Here is a 23,583-nt window from a genome sequence, read left to right on the forward strand (position 1 = left end):
TACAAAGGAACTGGGGCTGTATTTCCCCATAGTGACATCCTTGCATAATAGAAATATCCAAAATCAAGGCCAACAGCTATTATTCAAGATTCATTATTATGCTATGAAATGCAAATAAAATTATTCTTGTCACCCTGTAGTAGACCAAAATTAACTTGATATAACAATATCTTTCTGTGTAAAAAAATCAGGCATCATATGTAGGTTTGCTGTTTCATGAGTATGATGAAATCCAGTAACCAAGGCATTAAGATATGTTTGACCAGCAGAGCTCCACCTTGAAAATTTATTTGATTATATACACTAATGGAACATGACTATTTAGTTATGCTTATTTAATAAGACAATTAATTGAAATACAGAACTACTAAAATGATGTTGACTATTGTTAAGCAAAGAAATCCACGTAAGTTGCTCAGTCAGCCAAATGCATTATTATATTTTAAGATGTAATATTTTACTCCCCTGATGCGTATGTGGGTATAGAGAACAATTGACCTGTAAAATTCATTATATCTGTAGAAAGAAGTAAACAAATAAAAAGACTTAATAAGACCTAGTTGCTAAACTTTTATATTGCAGGTTTGTATAGAGTGCTGTTGAATATTTTAGCAGGAACTAGATTTAAAGCTTGGAAATTGTAGTATGCACTCTGGATTTATATTCCTCATGATTTTGCTCCTTGTCACATATTTTCACGTAAGCAAGCCTATATTTCTTTGAGCCCTACAGGCATAGAAAATAGAATATGATATCAGAATTCCCTCAGCTGATAGAAATCACAGGGTGGTTAGCTGTGCCATAGCTCAGGATACATGAGTGGAGACATGGATTTGTTGGCTTGTATATTCAATAGGAAGTAAACTGTTTACCTTAACTTTACTGGATGAGATGGGTACCATCATTTTGACCTAGAAAAAGGGACATGGAAGCCCATTCAGAAGCATTTTCTATGAACAATGGGAGGACCAGCTTCATCATATTCCTGCTTACTGATCCACATCTGCTGGAATGTGGACAGGCTGGCCAGGATGGAGCCCCCGATCCAAACAGAATACTTGCGTTCCGGGGGAGCTATGATCTTGATTTTCATGGTGCTTGGCGCCAAGGTTACAATTTCCTTCTGCATCCTGTCGGCAATGCCTGGGTACATTGTGCTACCTCCAGACAGCACAGTGTTGGCATATAAATCCTTGCGAATATCCACATCACACTTCATGATGGAGTTGAATGTTGTCTCGTGGATCCCACTGGACTCAATGCCTAGAAAGGAAGGCTGGAAAATGGCTTCTGGGCAACGGAAGCGTTCATTTCCAATGGTGATCACCTGCCCATCAGGAAGCTCATAACTTCTTTCAAGTGAGGATGAAGCCGCTGCAGTGACCATCTCCTGCTCAAAGTCCAGGGCAACATAACACAGCTTCTCTTTAACATCCCGCACAATCTCCCGCTCAGCTGTGGTAGTGAAGTTATAGCCTCGTTCTGTCAGGATCTTCATGAGATAATCAGTCAGGTCTCTGCCTGCCAGATCCAGTCGTAGAATGGCATGGGGCAGAGCATAACCTTCATAGATGGGCACAGTGTGAGTGACCCCATCCCCAGAATCCATCACGATACCTGTAGTCCTTCCCGAAGCGTAGAGGGACAAAACAGCTTGGATAGCTACGTACATGGCAGGTGTGTTGAAAGCCTCGAACATTATCTGAGTCATCTTTTCTCGGTTGATCTTGGGATTGAGCGGTGCCTCAGTGAGAAGAATAGGATGCTCGTCTGGCGCTACGCGTAGCTCATTATAGAAAGTGTGGTACCAGATCTTCTCCATGTCATCCCAGTTGGTGACAACTCCATGTTCAATGGGATACTTCAGGGTTAAGATGCCTCGCTTGCTCTGGGCCTCATCTCCCACGTAACAGTCCTTTTGGCCCATACCAACCATGACCCCCTGGTGTCGGGGACGCCCCACCATGGAGGGGAACACAGCCCGAGGGGCATCATCACCACCAAAACCTGCCTTGCACATCCCAGACCCATTATCTACTACCAAGGCAGACAAATCATCATCAACCATGGTTGCTGGCTAGGATCTTCCAGATGGGTGAACAGAAGTTGAATGGAGGTAAGTTCTAGATTCAGATGTGCAAGAAAGAGAATGGATAATCAGAGAACACTTCACAACTGCCTTCAGAGAAGGAAGCCTGCACCTTGATCACAGTATTTAAAGGAAGATACTGACCCCACCCATGTCCTATCCCACCAGTTCCCAGCATTTCTGGGTGGGGCTACCTTTGAGGTATTAATAATGATGATAATTACAGAAATCATTATGAGGCCTTCCTTCATAAAGAGAAAACTGGCCACCAAGTGGCTAAATCTCAGGGTACTGTAATTAGGCAACCCCCACACAGCTGCCAGTCTGCTTGGCGAGGTCTCTAGATAACTACGTGATGCAACAGGGAATGTAACCACAAGATTAAAGAGAGCCAGAGCCGGGATGGGTGACCATGCTGGGAGGACCGCTCCTCTTCAGCTTGCACTCTGAGACCATTTAGCTTTGGCTTTTCAGTTTTGATACGTTATTCATCTGAAGAGTCTGACTCTGTCTTTACTGTTTCAAGATTTTCTCTCCCATTATTACAAGATGTCGCGAATGTTTTAATGAATGAAAAGAATGAACGGCCATGGGTAGCCTAAAGGCTTCAGAATGTACTTGTGACTTGAAAAATGTAGAGCTGTTTAACCGATTTCAAATCAGCCAGGCACAAGTAAAAGCAACAGCGTGCTCAATAAAGTAAACCACTATATATTTTTTTCTGACATAAATATCCAATAACCACATTTTGTTATTTATATCTTCTAATAACCAAATTTATTACTATCATTGGCATTGTTCATCGGTTTCCTGAGTTGATGCCAACTGCACAGAGGCAAAATGCCAATGTTTTTGAGTGATTTATTACTTAAAATGCAAATTAAAATAATTTTATTTGCAATAAATTTTTATAAAATATTTGGGTTATACAATGAGCAAATTAAGTGACAAGATAAAATTTCAAATTATATATTTGACTGCATATTGACCTTTTAAAAAACCTGATCTTCAAGATGTATGTATTTTATCATGACATCAAGCCTGTCTGTGTTTAATCTCAACACAATTGGTACAGTATTGTTTTCTTTTCAATTAAAGATACATTATCCTGACCACTTTGGAGGAAGTTTATTCGCATTTAGTGTTTAAGGTAGAAGTACAGACAACTTGGTAAATGTGTGTCGTGATGGACCACATGACACGAGGACTGAATATCCATCAGTTAAGAAAGCTCATAATCTCTTGTCCCTCATGTGTTGGGAAGTAGGAAAATAACCTCTTTTCCAGTTCTTCTAAAGCAAAGGGATTTTTCATATTCACATCTGAGTTCTCCAAGGTCACCTTTGATTTGGTTCATTCATTCTTTCACCTCCTGCCTCCCCTGCCCAAATCTCACTTCATAAGTCAAGGCAACAACTCCTCCTTGCTGAGTAGAAATACACCTTCAGATTCAAACCCCATGAGAGTCAGACTGTGTTTTTATCTAAGTTCCTTGGACAGTCACGACAACAGCATGTTGTGAGTGTCTGGCCCTCTTTTCTTGTTGTTCACTTTGAAGTAGAATTACCTTTCTCTGGGTCTCTAATGTATCTTCAAAACCTTCCTGCTGGAAATCAGACATGGCAGGAAGTGTTTGAACACAAGACTTAAGGTCTTGCTTTGGACCCCACCTTCCTTTTAAGCTTTTCTATAACTGAAAAATTTCTCCTCTGAGCACGAAAGAACTGAGTCCCTAACGTGCATGGCTTTGTGAACTCCCTTTTCATGTAGTACAACAGAGCTTTCTATTATTGCAATATTTTATGGCTATAGGATGTTGGATGTTGCTTCTGGGAATGTCTTTTTTCTCCCTCTACAACACACTATGTGAATATATCCCAAAAGTGAACAAAACACACATTGTATTTAGCAAAGGCTCCATTCATGAATTATGAATTGCAGTCTGGTGTATAATACAAAGGCAGGCTAGGAGAATGTCAGCTGAGAATTCTGTATCGTACCAGGTGAGGTCTCACACTCAGATTTATTTCGGAGCTGCCCTTAGAATTGCCCTTAAACGAAGGTTACTTGAGATCGCACAGCTCAGCCCCGAGAGTGAGGTTGCTGTGTGATGTGGTAGATAGCTCCTATTTTAGTTTTTGGCATCCTCAGAGAAAATGTCATTCATTATGTGTTCTTAAAACAAGCTTTTGACAGTTTAATTAACTCCCAGCAACACAAGAGAGCATATCCTAATTCAGCAGCTATTTGAGACAGGTGTGGTTGTGGTGTGTGCCTGTAATCTATCACTCAGGAGGCTGAGACAGGACTGAGAATCCCAGGTCAGCCAGAGCTACATGGAGAGGTTCTATCTCAACAGAGGAAACAAAAGCTACAACATTCTCACAAAACAATGGCTATTTTAAAATGTCATCTCTTGGGATGGTTAAATTTGGAAAAGGTAGCTGGAACTTGTGTGAGTGAAATATGGGAAGATGGGTTTCTAGGCTTGGGACTGGGGGATGCTATTCCTGAATGCACTAGGTTTATGATTACCTAGAGTTCATAGATTTTTGTTTTCTGAAACCTATAAGGGCCTTTATAGTTAAGATAATATATGCATATATGATATATTGCTTACATATATATAAGCATTTTTCTTTGCAGAGTCACTAAGACTCATTTATTCTATCAACAAACATTGGTTAGGCTTTTCCCATGCACTTGGCATTGCCAACACTTTGTTAGATAGACACCTCCCCTCATGTCCACAGGTGATCACTCCACACTTGCATGGAGTGGTAGCGTGTGCCCTGATAGGGCCCTGCCGTTGCTGACCAGTTGTCAGAGATTTTGTCTGTCCCTTTCAGATACACAGGAGTCCAATATGACAGATAGGTATAGAAAAGGAACACAGAGAGACATGAAGGTGGGATGAACCTGTGGTTAGGGCAAGAGGAAGTAGAAGCCTAAGTAAGGTGACCTCTGGGGTGCCTCACATGAAGGACAGGAGGCTGCCAGTGGCCAATGAAGACAATGCCACAGACATGAGCACTATTTGGAACTAGTTCTTTACACAAGGCTCAGTGGAGGTTGTGTTTGGACCTTAACAGGCAGGAAGAAGCATGCAGGACTCTAGGACTTCATGCTGTATTCCTGTGTTGCATGGGCTGTGATGGGGGAACCCTGGGAGGCCATACCTAATGATTAACTCCTATGTAGACTCACCTCTTTAACTGAACTACTGAGGCCAGGAGTTTTAATGAGGTCCCCCTTGGCCACCACCAACTTAGAATGTTAAGGTCAGCTGTCTTTCTCTCTGGTCTTCACTCTATCTTTCCTTTGGCCCCACACTCTCTTTCCTTGGTGAGTTTTGTATGTGTACTGATAGCTTGGACAGTTTCTCTCCAAGGACTTTCTGTCCTTGCTCTTCATGAAGCTGTATGAAGGATCTAATAGAAACAGGGATGGGAAACTAGTGTGAATTTTTATTACATACTCATCTGCTCACTAATTGACCTATATGGCTGACCCACTTTTACAAGTTAAAAGTCTCATTATATGTGGCTAAATGCTCTCTCATGTTTATGTTTCATGTCGATTAAATGGATTTATCATGACATATGAATTACAAACATTCATTCCGGAGAAGCCTTTAGCAGCATATGACTTTCATAATTTCCTATAGACGATAAACTCAACAATAATAATTAGATAAAGTTTATAGTGATAACTCTGATTATTTGCTTTAATATATAGAACTTTGTTTTTTAAAAGGTCAAATGGAAAAAAATTAATACAATAAACCCTTTAGCAAATGAAGCCCGGCTCTCTTCTTTACCGATGCTGGCATGGGCAGGTGGGAAAAAGGAGTGCTTGTGCTTGGAAGGAAATTGACTTAAGCATGGTTTTCATAACACAGCCAACTATAGCTCCTGGCCCCCATCCTGAGTGAGCCCACTTTCTGTGAACAATACCATCTCCCAGTCTGCAGGGCAGTGGGACTCTTCTATTGTTTAAAAGGGCCCAATATGGAGTTTATGGTGTTATTTCTTATTCTATTTTAAAAGCATGGCATTGAGTAGCATTTGACTATTTTAGTTGACCTGTAAAGTAAGGGCATTAAGAGAGGGAATAGAGTTCTTCATGTAGCACATTTGCAGATGTTTTGGTTTTAAGGAAAAAAGAACAAATGGGAAGGAAGATTATGCAATGGGAAAGATCCATAGCTGGAAAAGTCCATCCATTACTGATGAGACCCGAGTACTAATGAAGACTGAGATAGCCCTGAGTTGCAAGGTGGAGGGAGAATACGAAGACAGGGAGAGTGTGCCAGTCTTCAAGCTAAATGCTCCATGTACACACGTTGTTTCTTTACTCTTCATGACAACTTGTATGAAGCCTGTGTGTTGCCATCCATCTTGAGATGGGATGAATGCTAGTTTAAAGATGAAACTGATCAGAAGAATAGTGTCCCCCTTAGGATTTGAGCCCAAGTATACCAGTCCCAGAGCTCAATGATAGGTTAAAAGAAAGGGCCCAGGACATCTGGATATCCCCTAGTGACAGAAACAGTACTATCTGCTCTTGTAAAGGTTTCACATTTTCTGTTGGGAAGGATCACTTCAAAGTGTCCAAATGCCATTTTTAAGTGATTAATTTAATTACAATATAATGATACCCTCCTTTCAAAATGGACAGGGAAAGATAGTGTGTTAATGCTTGAATTGAGAAAGATTTTTGCAAGAGACAAAACCTACCAACTAAAAGACAAAAACGGTGTGAGAATGAGTTCCCAAGAAAGTAGTGATAGAGGTAACAGGCCATTAGAGAGGCAAATCTAAACCAGGAAGACAAACACATCTTTTTCATCACAGCTGCATGGGAAGTAGCCTTCCAGGTGTTGGTTCTCGTACCATGGATGACAACTGTTTTAGGATATCCGTATTGGCCATGGTTAGTCAAGTGGGAAGACTAGAAGAAGGCAGGGGCTCTGATTTAGGAAACGAGGTGAGCCTGGGAGATGCCGCGGTAACAGAATAAATATGATCTCTAAAACGCATCAAATGTAGAAGTCAACCAAGATAGATAAGAACCACCAAGGTCCAGAGGTGTTTGAAAAGTGAAGACAAGGAAGTCAGCTTCAAAGAAAGGCCCTGGTAATCACACCAATGGAGGAAGTGACCTGGAGTTGGCGGATAACTCGATTGAGAGCTGGAGAGCACACATAGTGTACAGTGAGTCATATCCTGCAGGCTGGAGAACAAGATCTCCAATTTTGTGCATGCTGCTGTCACCTGAGATAGATGAGTAGGGATCATGGGCTCTTAAAGGTGAATTTAATCAATATATCTGTCATAAAACACCAAAACCCAAAATGATACGTCTGTGGCAACTAGTTGTCTGCACTTATTTTTCATTCTAGTGACTGACTTTTCATCCTGGCTGACTTGGTGACTGCCTAAATGTTATACATGATTTCTTGCACATTTTTATGTAGATCGATCAGTAGCCCAAGTGTAGTCATAATCGACACAACAGGACGAGGGGTTGAAGAACACACAGTCTTTCTTCTTGTACAGCGTGCTCTGATGCTATGGCAATGTGCTGTCCTGGGTAAAGGACACGGAAGACAGATCATGCAGAATGAAAAAGCTAATTCAGTTTTGGAAGCTGCCTAATTTACTTTCCTTCCAGGGGAAAACATTTGTTTGCATGAAATGACTCAATGTACACTTGTGGGATTTGCTTTCCTTGTGGTTTGTTTTCCTAAGGATGCGATTCTCCTGGGACTCAAGGAGACACAGGGAGGGGCCTGTTTCAGGTACCTGGAACTGTTAAAACTTTCTGAGGGATTTCTTAGTTCTCATTTGCAGAATCAAGGCAGCATGTAAGCTGTTGTCAGGGAAAGATGAGTGGGCAGGTGGCTCTCTGGTGGAGGGTTCAGGAGAGAAGGGGAACTGAATTCACAGAGGGAGTGGACCTACCTGATGAAGGTATTCTTTCCTTTAGTTATGCCAGGAGACAGTAAAAAGTCAGTACAAGAAGACAATACCGGCAGGTGGGGTGGATTCTAGATCTCTTTCTGCAGTCAGGTCATAGCTGAGTGCTCAGCCTACAGACTGGGGCTCCTCCATGACTACTTGGACCTAGACAATGTTCTAAAAAACATTTTACATTGTTAATTTTAAATATGTATAAAATCAGTGGATTTCTGAATTCCCATGTCTCTTAAAAATTAGAAAAGCACGCAACAATGGGAGTGAATGTTCTCTCTTTCTCCTTCATCCCGAGCACTGCTCCCAGCATCCACTCATGTAGCTGATGAGTTCAGTGTGTTCTGAGAAGCTAAAGAGGGCCATGTGGCCAAGGGAATGATGTGGATGGGAAAGATGAGTGGGAGGGGTGTTTGTTTTGGGGGATAACTTGATGTTTAAAAGAGCAAGATATAAAATACTACATAGTTGAGTTTTTTTTTTAATTATATAAAACATGCCTAGATGGAACACTTAGTCTCTAAGAATTAAAAAGAAATACAGTAATTCAAATGACAGTAAAACAGGGAGAAGTTTTATTTTCCTTTGTTTTATTGACGATGGGATATTCAGGATGTGTTCCTGTCACAAAAGGAAGAATTTTTTATCTAACAGCTAAAGTACAATTCCTAAGAATATAATTAAATTCCCCTCCATTTCTGACAAACTATTTCTGTTGCCACTTAGGGGACAAACATCAGGAGTCTGAATCCTTGAATTCTCTCTCTCTCTCTCTCTCTCTCTCTCTCTCTCTCTCTCTCTCTCTCTCTCTCTTTCTCTCTCTCTCTCTCTCATTGTGGGATGGACTGAAAGAGACTGGAGCAGGCTCTTAAATAACATTCTCACATTCGGGCACTTTCCTGTCTTAGGCAGGAAGGCTATCTCTAGGGGATACATTTTTGCTTCTTCAGATCCATTTTCTCTGAAGCTGAGCCCTTTGAAGGAAAGCACCCAAAGATGCTATAATACGAGAAGTCTCCAAAGGAAAGCCTTGATAAAAGCATTCAGGCAGAGTTTTCCTTTTGTTCCTGCAAATGGGATCTGGGTCAAATGAGTAGAGTATCAGAAATAGACTTTAGGATTAAAATCAAAGAGGAAGGATTCTTTTGTTGACATCTTTCTTTGATGTTGATGAGCTTTCAGCTGTGAGCCGAGGAAGGAGAAAAAAGAGCGTCGGGTTAGATAAAGGGTTAATAAGAAATTCTGAAAAGAACATACAAACAGCAAAGGACATTAGAAATAGTAACCCAAGGAGAGGCCACCAAACAAAGTAGAGGACTGGGGAGAGATAAGAGGCAAAACTTCATAAAAACCATATATTTATATATGGAAATAATAAAAGATTGGCCTATGAGTCACATATGATCAAGCCATTGAGACCTCAAATTATCTACAGAACAAGGTCCAAGCTCCTTGAATAGACTTCAAGGCCTTCCATTATCTGGCTCCAACCTACTTCCCCTGCCTGGCATTTTACTATGCTTTCTTCTCCCTACTCCAAGAAACATCTATTTTTTACCTCCCAGACTAACTGCATTCCTAAGGCAGCCTGCTCCTCAGGGCTGCAGGCCTTGCTTACTCTACTGGTAATCTCCACCCCTCTTTATCTACTCTTTGATGTTTGATACGCCATCAAAATCCCACCTTAGACGCTCCAGTTTCTCCATACAGCCCTCTCTAGTTTCTCTAGAAGTCCCATAGCACCTATATTATCTCTCCATTATAGCTCCTCTCTCTGTTTTATATTATATATGCATATATCTCTATCACTAAAACCTCTATATTACCCTCACACATTATTTCTGGCATTGCCTATAATAACTTCTTAAAACTCTAGTCGTTCAGGCACTGACTGTTGGCCTGTACCCCAATATTTATTTTGAAACAGAGAGTTGATTGATTGGATTATGTTAACATTCCAATATTGGAATTAAGCTTAATTAAGATCTAACTTAACATATTGAAAAACAAATCCATTGACTCCTCTCAGACGTTGTTTATATAAGTGATCTTAAATCAAAATCACTCAATATCTGATTTGGGTATCACCTTGGAGTGAATCATCTAATTCACCTAAAAATATGACACTGAATTTTATTGAATAGTTTTTGAGATATTACTTACAAGCTTTGCTATTTTTCCCCCTGTTTGTTTGGTTTAATTCAGACTCTTGTCCCTTCACAGTTAGTTCCAGTGTACTTTGACAAATATTTCTTTTTTTGGTACTAACCTTTGAAGACCACTGTTACCAGACTTTTAAATCACATGTCTTTTTTTTTTTTTTTTTTTTTTTTTTTTTTTTTTTTTTCTGAAGACGGCTGGCCTCGAACTCACAGAGATCCACCTGCCTCTGCCTCCCGAGTGCTGGGATTAAAGGCATGCACCACCACCGCCCGGCTAAATCACATGTCTTAAAATGTCCTGGGCCTCTAATTTTCTGTCTCATAAATTGAAGCTTCTCCACTTTGATTTGGCCAGATAGTAATCATGGTTGTTTGAACACAATTTCTGAATCTGGAAAAATTAGGTTTGTCCTACCCTTGTTATACTTACCAACTGAACCATCCAGAACTTTCCAAGGTGTAGCTAGAGTTTTCCTGCCTTGCCCACAGTCAGGACAAATCTTTGTCACCCGCCAGTCCCACAGCAGCTCAGACCCGACCAAGTAAACACAGAGACTTACATTGCTTACAAACTGTATGGCCGTGGCAGGCTTCTTGCTAATTGTTCTTATATCTTAAATTAATCCATTTCCATAAATCTATACCTTGCCACGTGGCTGGTGGCTTACCGGCGTCTTCACATGCTGCTTGTCATGGCGGCAGCTGGCAGTGTCTCTCTGCTTCAACCTTCCGCTTCCCAGAATTCTCCTCTCTCCTTGTCCCACCTACTTCCTGCCTGGCCACTGGCCAATCAGTGTTTTATTTATTGACCAATCAGAGCAATTTGACATACAGACCATCCCGCAGCACCAAGGTCTCAGTTTCTGATGCCATTAATGAAAGACAGTAATTGTTTCTGCCTCCTAAAGTTGTCTTGGGTTGACATGAGATGCCGATAAAGTGACTGTCAAAGTGTATGGTAAGAATAGGAGTTCATTAAGTATTAACAATCTTAGTTTCCCCCATCACTCACCAGGGGGCCTCCTCACCGAGGAGCCAGATGAACAGCTGTGAGCACACGCTCTTGGGACAGGCTGATGGGGACCGAGCAGACCCTGAGCATGAGGCAGGAGTCTCGGATTAGCTACAAGGAAAGGAAAGTCAGTAAAGGGTTGGGAATTTATGCAAACATGTCTTCATTTCACTGGAGTGTTTGAATTCTACGAGCCAGGTCGGGTTGCTCATATGACTGTGCTGCAGGTGGCTACATTCTGCAGAATGTAATTGTTTGGGGGGAATACACCATGTGAAGAAACGAGACAAGAGACCTTATTTACCTGGATGCAGTGCTTTCTTATTCAGAGGGATGGGGTGTTCTGTTGGTGTCTTCAGCACCCCCCCCCCCACTCCTAGTTTGATGTTGTGTGGTGATGCTAAGGTAACTAGTTTGATGCTTCCTGGAGTTGTGTGGTGATGCTAAGTGTACCTCTGGAAAAAGGCCTGGGAGAAAATGTGGCAGCCAGTGACAGTTTTGTATAAGTGACTGGGACCAAGCTTTCTGCATAGTTAGTGATGGTTGCTGGTAGGAGCTAGGTATCGTAGTTGAGTCGTGCATCTTATACACCAAGTTCTAAAACACTTAGTTCTAGCCATTTGCAACCAGCTTGAGGGTCACTTACCTGCTCATCATGGCCACACCCTATAGCTTGCAAGTTTATCTTAGTTTGTAGCTCAGGTATTTGCCTCTATGCAGTTAACATTTCAAACAGATTGGTTAGTTTCTGGTTTACGTATGAAAGCTGACAAAAATCACAATTCTGGGTGAACGATGGTTTTGGTAGACATGAGCTGAGAGATATAAAATGCCCTCTTGTCCACTCTAGATTACTCATTTGCATAAGCCAATCATGTTAGTGTCAAGGCTGGAACAGACCACGTGACTTACAGACACTTAACTGCTGTACAGCGGGACGTATAATGTCAATTGAGAATAAGTGTGGTGGTTTGAAAGAAAATGGCTCCCTCAGGGAGTGGCGCTATTAGGAGGTGTGGCTTTGCTGGAGTGGGTGTGGTCTGATTAGAGGAAGTGTGTCACTGTGGGGTGGGCTTTGAGGTCTCCTTTGCTAAAGCTATGCTCAGTGCGACACACAGTTGCTTCTGCTGCCAGCAGATCAAGATGTAGGACTCTTAGCTCCTTCTCCAGCACCATGTCTGTCTGCCTGTGTGCCACCTGCCATGATGAGAATGGACTAAACCCCTGAAACCGTAAGCTAACACCAATTAAATGTTTCCCTTATAAGAGTTGCTGTGGTCATGGTGTCTCTTCACAGCAATAGAAACCCTAACTAAGACAGTAAGATTTGGTCCCATCATATGGCCTGCCTGACCTAACATGGAGGTAGCGTGGAGTAGGAGAGAGAACACCGGACTGTAGAGGGTTCCTTATTATTATTATTATTATTGTCACTCATCATCAGCTTTGGGTAAGTTACTTAGATTCCACAGTCTCCCATTTCCTCATTTATAAAACGAAGCGAGGGAACTCGTTAACTCTGCCTGGTTTGGTACATTTGCTTGTCTGGCATTCTCTCCGAGCACCACTAAACTTTGCATTTAGGAAATGAAAGGCTGTTAAGAACCAGAACAAGGAGAGCAGAGGCAGACATCACAGCTCCAGCACCTTAAAAGCAGGAAGGAGGCGCGCAAGTGGGTAACCAAGCTGACTTAAGGGAACAGAACCGCACCTGGGATTGGAGGGGGGCGGGATTCAACGGCCAATGTTCTTACTTCAGAGGCCCAGAAAGGCTCCGGATTAGATAGATAGATAGATAGATAGATAGATAGATAGATAGATAGATAGATAGATAGATAGACAGATGGGTAGGTAGGTAGGTAGGTAGGTAGGTAGAGACTCTAGAAGCCCAATGGTATCAGAAATAGGGAAATGAAATAATGCAAGGATAAAATACAGATAAATCAATGGTGCCATTTTTTTTTTATCTCCTAGATTTCAGTGTGGGAAGTCTGAGCTGATAGGCTTCTGGATCACAGAATTGACTGTCATTGTTCAGCAGGTTGGGGGAGGGGCTTACACCTCATCAAAAGTACTCCAGAAAATATAGTAAAATGATAAGCAAAAAGTCATATTTCTTCAAAATCAAAGGATTAACCCAGCAAATGAAGCATCTGGTTGATAGAAATTATATAATAGAAACAAGTGGAGGGGTACCGTGAAAGGAGTGAATTAAGAAAATCTTCCAGATGTGAGGCAAGCCTCTGGCTTGAGCTGATAAACTCAGAGATCGGTGGAACAGTCCATAACACAGCCTACCTTATTGTGAGGGTTTAGAACTGGAAAGAAGGAAGGGGAGAGAGGGAGAGAAGAGGGGAGGGAGAGGGAAGGGAAGAGAAGGGGATAGATCTCCCGGGTTTAAGCAGAAATCTCAACAGTTACAACAAGAACTGAATCAGAATGTCCTTATTCTTCTTGACGTCAATGAGGACAAAAGATATGGGGCCTACCACCCTCACTCACTATGAGGACGAGGGAGTAATAGAAACATCCCCAGACAAATGCTAAGACTCCAAACCTTATCTTCCACTTCACCTTCTCTCAGAATTAACCTCGTTGTTAACCAGAGGGTGTGTCAGGAAACAAGGCTGTGAGATCCAGAAAATAAGAAACTAACTCAGGAGATAAGACAGAAATTTCTAGAACGATGGTGAATGGGGAGATCAAAATACCAGTTGCTGTGGAACAGGCTTAATAAATATTTTCAGAAAGAAGTAGGAACGAGAAGTCCTCTTAAGGATGTTCCAGAGGACGATTGTGCTCCAAGAACAAATACCTGCTTGAAAGCATTGGAGAAAAGCTGCATTCCTAGATTAGATGAATAGAAAAAGATCGGCTGCTGTGGACTCCATAGGAAACAAAAATTGAACATAAGTGGAAATCGAGATAATAGTGAGATGGCCACAGTTCTGTAAATACAGAATAATGATAAAATATTAACTAACAATGTGATTAGAGCAAACTATGCATAACAGGTATTCACCAGTGTGTGGAAATACTGAGTGCTAAGATTTTTACTTCTTAACAAAAACTTATAGGTGATATTTAGGTCTGAGACAACAATAAATAGCAAGGTAAATATGCCATTTTAAAATAAAGAGACAAGCCGGGTGGTGGTGGTAGTGGTGGTGGTGGCGGCGGCGGCGGCGGCAGCAGCAGCAGCAGCAGCAGCGCACGCCTTCAATCCCAGCACTCAGGAGGCAAAGACAGGAGGATCTCTGTGAGTTTGAGGCCAGCCTGGGCTACAGAGGGAGTCAGGAGCTATCTCCAGTCTCATCTCACTTGACCCTCACAACAACTCAGTGGGATGTGAAGATATATTTCTCACCCCAACATATTAATACTTAACATAATATAATCTTTAATAAGAGGTGTGTTCCAAAAATACTATGCATTTTCTTAAGAAAGGGCTTCCCCTTGTAATATTTAATGTTGCCTAAGTTTCTGTACTTAGAATTGGCATGTAGCAAACTTATATGCTTGAATTCTAATGAAAAAATTATGTCTTGTTTATCTCTCTATACCTATTGATTCGCCTCTTGTTTTTCAAACCAGTATCTTTCCATCAGTCTATTTATAGTCCCTGAGCTGTAAAAGAGGCAGTGCCAATCATCAGATATTCTCTTTGTTGTGAAATCATGTCTTATTTATGAGGCTTTCTTCTTCTGTCCTGACAGTAGTTTCCTGCCAGCTTCCTTCTTGAATGAAGTAAGGCCTGGATGTGGTATTGTATTACTGCAGGATGTTAGAGGTGGAAGGCAGTGGGATGCCTCACTGAACAGCGAGGAGGAAGAACCATTTTATTTAGTCCAACAGTGAACTGAATTATGAACTGGTCTAGAGTCTAAAGCTTTTATAGGTAGGTCACAAGAGAATGTCTTTCTTTTTTTTCTGAAGTATAAATGAGTTCAGACGTGTTTCAAAGCTCAGGTAAGTTTTCCATTACTTTAGGATGTCTGGGAGGCTCTATGATGGAGGCGGATGCTTTTCAGCTATGGTGGTGGGAGATAATCAATCATGGTCAGTCTTTTCAGCCATGGAGAAGCTTGAGGAAAACCACATAGAGGATGAAAAGTGAGCTTCTAGGGGTATGCCTCACCTGTAGTTGGAGTACAGCTTCCTCTCAGGGACTGGAGAGGAAAGAAAAAACCCGAACTTTTTCACACTTCTCAAAGTTCTTAGTTCTTTACAGCAGTTACATTTGTAGGTGTGTGTGTGTCTGTGTGTGTTTGTGTGTGTGTATGTGTGTTTGTCTACCTGTGTGTGTATTTCTGTGTGTTTGTGTGTTTGTATATGTGTGTGTATTTGTGTGTTTGTCTACCTGTGTGGATATGTGTATATTTCTCTCTCTCTCTCTCTCTCTCTCTCTCTCTCTCTCTCTCTCTCTCTCTCTCTCTCTCTCTCTCTGTGTGTGTGTTTGTGTGTGTGTGTGAGACATTAAGTTTGTTTAGAGAAAAATTTCTATCTTTCAAGCCCTGGCTCTTCTTTTCTTCCCTGTTTTTAGATTACTTTATTTTATGTGTACGAGTGTTTGCTTGCCTCGATGTCTGTGCACTACATCCACAATTGATGCCCCAGGAGGTTGGAAAAGGGCATGAGATGCCCTGAAACTAGAGGTACAGAGGGTTGCGAGCCACTGTAGATGCTGGGAACTGAACCTGGTCCTTCAAGAGCAAGTTTTTGCTTTGAACTGCTGAGCCATCTCTCCAGCCCCAACGTGGTTCTTCTTTGTGTTCAATTTCATCTGAGTTGATTTACGTTTTAAAATCTCATAATTTGATAAAAGCAAATGGACCATTGTGATTTGTCTGTGGCCTGCAACTTAATGCTGTCTGGCTCTGATCTGGAGAAAAGGATGTGTGGAAAGAGAGGTCTCACAAGAGAACTGCGGGGCCACTAGTTGACCCTCTGCACTGCAATTAAGCATGAGATTAAAATCAGACGCTTGGTGTCCTTATCAGAAACATAGAGTCTCCGTTACATACCATGCACATGGACTGGAGATAAAGGATTTTTTTTTCTTTCTCTTTTTAGTGTTGCGAAAGGGAAATGTGTAGCCAGAGATCTTGCAGCTTGTGCCTTTGGAGCTCAGCATAGCATATGGGGGAAATTTTCTTCTCACCTCATCCCCTAGATGGCAGCAACATTCTTTCGCACCTAACCGGTCCTCTCTGTTGCTAGGCAAACCTGTAATACAGGGAGCAGCTGCAAGCCCTGTCTCCTTAGCCTCTGCTCTCAAATGTATATGGTACCTTTAATGTACTCTTTATGTGATCACCGGTGCAGCGTCTCTATTATTTATTAATGACTTTGTACTTCCAGAATGACTTTGTATATCCAGGACCATTTGCATTTATAGATCAGGGGTTCCTGGCACTGCCACTGGTGACCATTTGGGGCTGGATATTTCTTTGTGATAGGTGATCTGTGCATTTTAGGATTCCTGATCTAAACCATCTAGACGTAGTACTATCTTTCTGTCGTGGCAATTAAAAACATCTTCTAACATTTCTAAGTGTCTTGAGAAGGGAGCAAAACCAGTCTTGGTTGAGAATCATCGTATTAGGTTGCCCAGCCCATCTCCTAAGGTGGTTCCTATGATACTAATCATTTAATTTTTGTAGATGTCGGTAAATTAAAGCACATCTGCCTATACTTTAAATACGCTCCACTCCTCAGTTTGCTTGGGGGGATTTGTTGCTGTTGTTTGTTTGTTTATTTGAGACAGGGTCTCACATGTAACTCTGTCTGTTCTGGAGCTTGCTATGTAGATCAGCCTTGTCTCATATTCACAGAGATTCACCTGTCTCTGCCTCTAGAGCACTAGAATTAAAGGCATGTACCACCATGCCTGGCACATGCATATATATACATATGTATATATATGTATGTATGCGTGTGTGTGTGTGTGTGTGTGTGTGTGTGTGTGTGTGTATGTGTGCATTACCTATGTGCAGTACCCTAGGAGACCAGAAGAAGGTGTCAGATGCTCTGCAACTAGAGCTGTAGACAGTTGCTCAGTGCCATGTAGGTGCTAGGAATTGAACCTAGGTCCTCAGCAAGAGCAACAAAGTACTCTTAACTCTTAAGTCAGCTCCCCAGCCCCTTTTGGGATATTTTTGATGAAGGAAAAGAAAAAAAGGGAGAGAGAAACCCAACCAATCAACCAACCAACCAACCAAACAAACAAACAAACAAAACAAAAACTTGGACTTTGAAAAGACAAAGATGGGACAAATGTCATCCTGAAACACGATAGATATTTTGAAGTATAGTTTTTTTAAATCAATAATAAGCACAGATATATGGTTCATTTACTTTTGGTTCCTTTTGATTTTAATAGACAAGGGAAAAAGCTATACTTGAAAAAAATATCCAGTAGATAGAAAAAATATGGAATTCTAGCAGGATTTTAAGGGTCACTCTATTCCGTGTCTTATTCTTTAAATTGGGGTTCCCTGGTTGGCATATGAACCAAGTGGACTAAAGGTGGCATCTGCAGGTTCTCAGCCTGTGCCCCCTCTGGCTGAGCAAGGGGAGAATGGGCTTAATGATAAAGCTAGAGATTAGTTCTTTGCAAAACAAAAGACAAAAGGAGTCTCCTCCCCTGACCCCTCCCATTGTAAGTACCTTGAAGAAGGGACCCCCAGCTGAAGGGACTGTTAAATGGATTAGCTGAATCTGAGAGCCTGAGAGTGTCCCTAGAAGTCCACTTAACATCAGCTTTTCATCTGTCCCACACTCTCTTAGTGCATTCTAGGAAAGTAGCTTGGAGCAGGAGAAGTATGTGAGACCAGATCCCAAATCTGGTGTGGCACAAGCTGCCTAGGTGTGTTCCATGTCTGCTCCCATTTAGGAACACCTCTGGTTTTAGAGAAAACACAGACTTGTCTAAACAAGCAACCAAGTCAGGCTTTGACATGCATTCAGGATGCTGGGCTAAGTGTGTTTATGGTGAAAAGATGAAGACTAGAACCCAGAGTCTAAATGAGATGGCTTGGGTCTTTTTTTCCCTGAACCTAAACAATAGTAACAGAGTCACATGAGGACACACAGGCTATGAAATGGCTTAATCTTGAGTCAGCCTGGAGGAGGCATGGCATTGGGAGAGCAGAGAAGAAGCCAGTTCAGAGGGATGGAGTTGGTCTGTCCTTTGAAGACAGCCAGATGCTGCTTGAGTTTCTAATACTGTTAGATCAAGTTGTCAACGGCATCCGAGCCCCTGAAGAATGGGGTTCTTTTCTACAGCCCGTTTCTTCTCCCACGGTTCCCGTGACATCAAAGGTTGACAAGGGGACAACAGTTCACCGGCTCCAGAGAGACCCTTTGGAGAGCTAGACCCTAGGAGAGGCATGTGGCAGGAGCCCTCCCGGCAGCCACTGGCTGAGTGGCCTCTGTCTTTACACTGCAGTGTGGGTCACAAAGCCCTGCGTGTGCTCTGGGAAGCCAGGGATGTGAGGGCAAGTGAAGGTCAACAGAGAATGGGGGACAGTGCCAGGGATGGAACTTGACTCCCCAGTCCTTGTTCCAGAACTCAGCAGTTTGGCTCAGCCAGGGCCAGCCTGCTTCTGTTCATGGAACTGTCGTTTGGGTTTTGGTCATTTATACACCACTTGCTAACTGTTCTATAATTCCTGTGCAATTTAACATAGAACACGGGAAACAAAGACAGCCGAACAAGAGGGTTGCTATGCCCTGCTTTGGTTTCATCAGTGAATGAAACTGGACCTACGGAGTACAAGCTTTCTGTTGCCCATTGATCAATATATTTTTTCTGTATGGTATAAACAATTTTAGGAAGAAAATGTGTGCTTGCAAGATAAGTGCAGGATGCCCCGTCCAGTGAATAAGTATAACATTTATCCATCTGTTTTGGCAGGGATACAGCTTAGAGTCTGTGAATTCATCATTCAGTCAACAACTCTGTGAACAGATACAAATCAACTATCAGAGCTACTGCCATTCCATGTTGGCTCCCCGTAAAGAGAGAAAAGGGGGTCCCCTTGGCAGAAAGAACTCCGTGTCTGGGGACATGACTTCTGCCCCCAACACACAACTGGGTTCCTTTCTGTAGTGTGTCAAGCCTGTCTGTGTGGGACTCCGCCTTGAGGGGAAAGAGCTGGTCATGCATTGTGTCATTAAGTTAGAAGCTTTCCTGAAAACATAGGTCTGGAGCCCCCCTTTACAGGAGAGAGCTCCTTCTAGGAACAAAGGAAATGCAAAGGTGTGGCTATTTATTCAGAGGGAAAGCTACCAAAACATTCTGGGTTCTTGTTCCCAAAGTTCCTCCACGCAGCTGGGCCAATCAAGCCTGCCGTGGGCGACCGCACGCCTTGTGACTATATGGAGAGGGGAAAGAAAGAACTAGGAACTCAATGGTGGCTGGGTTTACAAACCTTCACGAGATCTTCTAGCAGGCAGGCCTGACTGCCGCCCGCTTTACACATGTGCCCCCTAGGCTTCTGTGGAGGAGCCAGGCTTTCCAGTGTTTCCAGGTTGAGACCTGGGGCCTCCTGAGTCTGATTACAGCCCTGATTCCATTTTTCCTTGAGCTGGCCTGGCTCATCCCCAGACAATCTCAGATTGCGATTATGTTTTGGGAGCCAGAAGGCCAAGAGGGCTATCTGGAGCTTTATGTGGTTTCTTTAGCCTGTAATTCTAACAAACACAATCCACCAGCCTGTCTTATACAGGAAAGAGCATCCTTTGTAGGCAGTACTCAACTTATGAATGGCTTGTGTTCCAAAATTTGTTTGTGGTCAGCTGTTAGGAATATAGAGGCAGAGCCCCATAATAATTTACTTATGGAGGGAAGGGCCAGTCACGGCAGGCTGATTGGATTTTCCTTTCCACCCCTGGCCCCTCTCTCTGTGCTGGAGACATAAGCTTGGGCCTTCAACATTCTAGCTGTGTCAATTACTCTTCTGTTGCTGTGATAAATTACCAGGACCAAAACAGCCTAAGAGAGAAGAGGGTTGTTTTGGCTTAGAGTTTGAGAAGTTTAGAATTCGTCATGGGGGAGAGAGGGAGACATGGTAGTAGGCAGGGAAGGATGTTTACACAGTCAGTGAGGGCAGGATGTCAAACCTCAAAGCCTATTCCCAATGACATACTTCACCCTGCAGTGCTCCATCTCCCAAAGGTCCCATAACATTCTTAAAGGGCACTACTGGCTGGGGACCAAATGTTCAAACTTAAGAGTCTATGGAGGACATTTTACATCCAGTGACACCAAGCAAGCACACCACCACTGAGCTACATCCCAAGGGTGTTGGGAGTCTTTCTTGTCGAACTTTCTTTGGTGCTGCCAGCTCCCCAATAATGACACAGAGACTTATTATTCATTATGAAAGCCTGGTCTTTAGCTTCGGCTTGTTCCCTCTTATAACTTACATTAACCTGTTTCTATGAATCTACAGTCTTCCACGTGGCTTTTTAACCTTTCTTCCATGCTATATGTCCGACTCTTTCTGTGTCTTGCTGGTGTCTCTCATGAGCCTAGGTTCTTCCTGAGTCCCTTTCTTTACCCAGAAGTCCCACCCAACCTCTCCTGCCTAGCTATTGGCCATTCAGTTCTTTATTAGGTGCCTTAGGCAGGCAAGATAAAAGAGTGACACATCTTTACAGTTTTCTCCAATATCCTGCAACACAAGGACTTGCTTTTTTCTGAGGCAAGGTCTTTCAGGGTTGTCCAGGAAGACCTCAACTCTTCATTCCCCTTTCTCCCTCTGTCCCCTGAGTGCTGAAGTCACAGGCATGTGCCACCACTCCTGGTTTCTTTAGCTTTATTTATTTTTATTTCATGTGCATTGGCGTTTTGTTTGCATGTATGTCTGTGTGAGGGTGTCGGATCCCCCTGAAACTGGAGTTACAGGCTGCCATGTGGGTGCTGGGATTTGAACCCAGGTCCTCTGGAAGAGCAGACAGTGCTCTTAACTGCTGAGGTATTTCTCTAGCCTTTTTATCTGATTCTTTAAAAAGCTAAGCTTTAGAAAAAAAATCAAGACACCTTCTACTTTTAGATTGAACTATACGGAACTAGAAAAATGGTTGAATGCTGACACTTTTGAACCCACAGTGTGTTCTGTTACCTTTCCACCTTCCTTCCCTACCCTCCAGACCCCTCCAGTCTCTTCTCTTTCAGTTAGGTAAAACATAGGCAACGAGGATAGACTTTCCAGAGAAGCAGCCATGCAGATGAGGAGGGGTTAGCAGGTGTGCACTTGCATAGCTCCAGGCCTGCAACGGGAGTCCAGGTGTCAACAGAGGCTAGACCGACAGGCGTCCTTACAAAAGTCTCCACGGTAATTTGGAAAAACTCTATCCTGCTCTTTGTTGGAACTTGTCTCTGGGGTCAGGACAGAGATGGCTGGGGTGCTGTCAGGAGCAGGGCAGACTTCAGTGTGGGCTGTAGACCACTGGGGTCATAAGCATGGACCTGAGACAGCGGGGAGTGTGTGGGCAGGGCCAGTGAAAGTGACTGCGTTGGCAGGTGACAGGTGTGTCCCATAAGGAGTCAAAGATAGGAATGTTGCTTTGTGTGCAGTGTCTTGCAATAGAAACAGAGGTGTAGTGTGCCCTTTCCCTTCCCAAGGAAAGCCAGGTCGCCTGTTCTCAGCGCTCAGGGTAAATGCCTGGCACATAGTAGGCACATGGAAGAGTTGTCAAGGAACCAAATAGTGCTGGTTATTTTTAACCTGTTTGCTATGGGAAGATCAAAGATGATTTATCTGGAGGGAAATGTAGCAGATTTCAGCAAAAACAAAAAACAAACAAATAAACAAACAAAATCACCCCTTCGTGTTGCCTTGGACACTGACTGCTTTAGCAGAAAGGTGTATGATCACTTAGAGGACAATGGTTTCCTTTATTATTTTAATGTTCATTGTATATTTGATGTAGGAAGGCACCATTTCCATCACCTTGTGGCCTTCCTCCAATGATGCACGTTCTTCTCCTGATAGTACATGAACTGAAAGACTTTTGCATTTAACATTCCTCCACAAACATGAGCTGAGAGCTGGGCTGCTCCAAACGAATTCCAGGTCAACAAGCATCTCCTCTGCCTCATACTGAACTTAGCAGTCCGAGGATAACGACACATTTACAGTCAGAACAGACACGAGTGTTGGAACCAGGGTGCAAGGAACAAAAAATATTCGATTGCTTATGCTGCAAAGATTTATGGAAACCGTTTGCTCCTCCTCGGTCAAGGGTAGGTAAATAAAACTAATGAAGGACACTCTTGGAGCCTTCACACTAATCCTGGCCACATGTTTCAAAAGGAGTGAATGTAACAGCGAACGGATGAGCCCAGAGCCCGGGGAGCTTGAAAACCAGTCTGGTGTCTCTGCCGTTGCAAGTGGTTTCCATTACGTGTATTCCTGCAGCAGCACATCTCAGTGCCATCTGTTGCCTGCTTTCAGGAGTGAGGTCAGTTCTGACTCACTTTATGCAATTATGTAAATGCAGCTTCTGCACCACGCAGGCAAGTCCTGTTGCTGTCAGTCATCTGGAAAAGCCGTCTACTGCCGAGGCCCCTGCCTCCACTAGTAACACCGGTCCTTCCGTAGTTTAATGTGTGTTAGAAGGAAAGACTTACAAGCATCTCTCTAAAATCATTTCTAATATTAGCCCCTTCAAAGTTTTATGTATTTTAATAATAGTCTGGCATGATCTTTAAGTTTCTATTGTTGATTTGTTTTAAGTAAAGGTCTGTGAGCATGGGTCATTGGCTATTTCTAGACAAAGCCAATGTGACTTGACTTCTGTTTCTGTATACTGGCCATGGCAAAATGTAGAAGTAAAGTCTTCCTACAGTGCTTTCTAGATTAACTTTCACTGGCCTTCCCCACACACGCCCTACTGTCTCAGGTCCATGCATATGACTCCGATGGTCTGTACCCCATACCTTTAGTGAACAGGACACAATCCTGTCCACACTGTGACAGTGGTAGAGCCTTTTCCACCTCCAGACAAGGAGGGTTGTCATGCTTGTTTCCCCATCTTTTTTCTCCTCTGACTATGCCACTCACACAGCATTAGACACAAACTGATCTACAACACATGGCAGGAAGTGACATCATGTTGTGCTGCCACCCTGTATTGGGTTGGGTCCTGGGCTGAGATGGGCAGGGTCTTGGAGGAGACAGAGATGAGAAAAAACATTCTCCCTTGAGTATTCTCCCTAGACACTGCACTCCCAGGAGGAGCATCATGCCAGTCCTCTTTCTACTGTGAGTGGATAGGTTGTGTTTGGGAGAATTGAAGAGTTAGGTTAAAAGGTAATGATATAGCAATAACTAA

General features: G+C 42.8%; 1 protein-coding gene across 2 annotated transcripts; it reads right to left on the minus strand.

The window, feature by feature from the left end:
• Positions 1–937: 937 nt before the first annotated feature.
• Positions 938–2,068, minus strand: LOC102906825 (actin beta like 2). Of its 2 annotated transcripts, XM_006981663.1 has the most exons (2): positions 1,940–2,068; positions 938–1,813 (listed from the first exon to the last, which is right to left on the minus strand). In XM_006981663.1, exons 1-2 carry the CDS (start codon positions 2,066–2,068, stop codon positions 938–940), a joined length of 1,005 nt encoding a protein of 334 aa, XP_006981725.1. The 2 variants fall into 2 exon arrangements, with proteins under 2 accessions (XP_006981725.1, XP_076408433.1); XM_076552318.1 differs by having other exon boundaries at positions 938–2,068.
• Between the last annotated feature and the right edge of the window lie 21,515 nt (positions 2,069–23,583).

The sequence above is a fragment of the Peromyscus maniculatus genome, chromosome 15 (assembly GCF_049852395.1).
Source record: "Peromyscus maniculatus bairdii isolate BWxNUB_F1_BW_parent chromosome 15, HU_Pman_BW_mat_3.1, whole genome shotgun sequence".
NCBI lineage: Eukaryota > Metazoa > Chordata > Mammalia > Rodentia > Cricetidae > Peromyscus > Peromyscus maniculatus.

Bases quoted from the DNA above. Each gene is read 5' to 3' on its own strand.
- LOC102906825 (XM_076552318.1), bottom strand. From the start codon at position 2,068: ATGGTTGATGATGATTTGTCTGCCTTGGTAGTAGATAATGGGTCTGGG.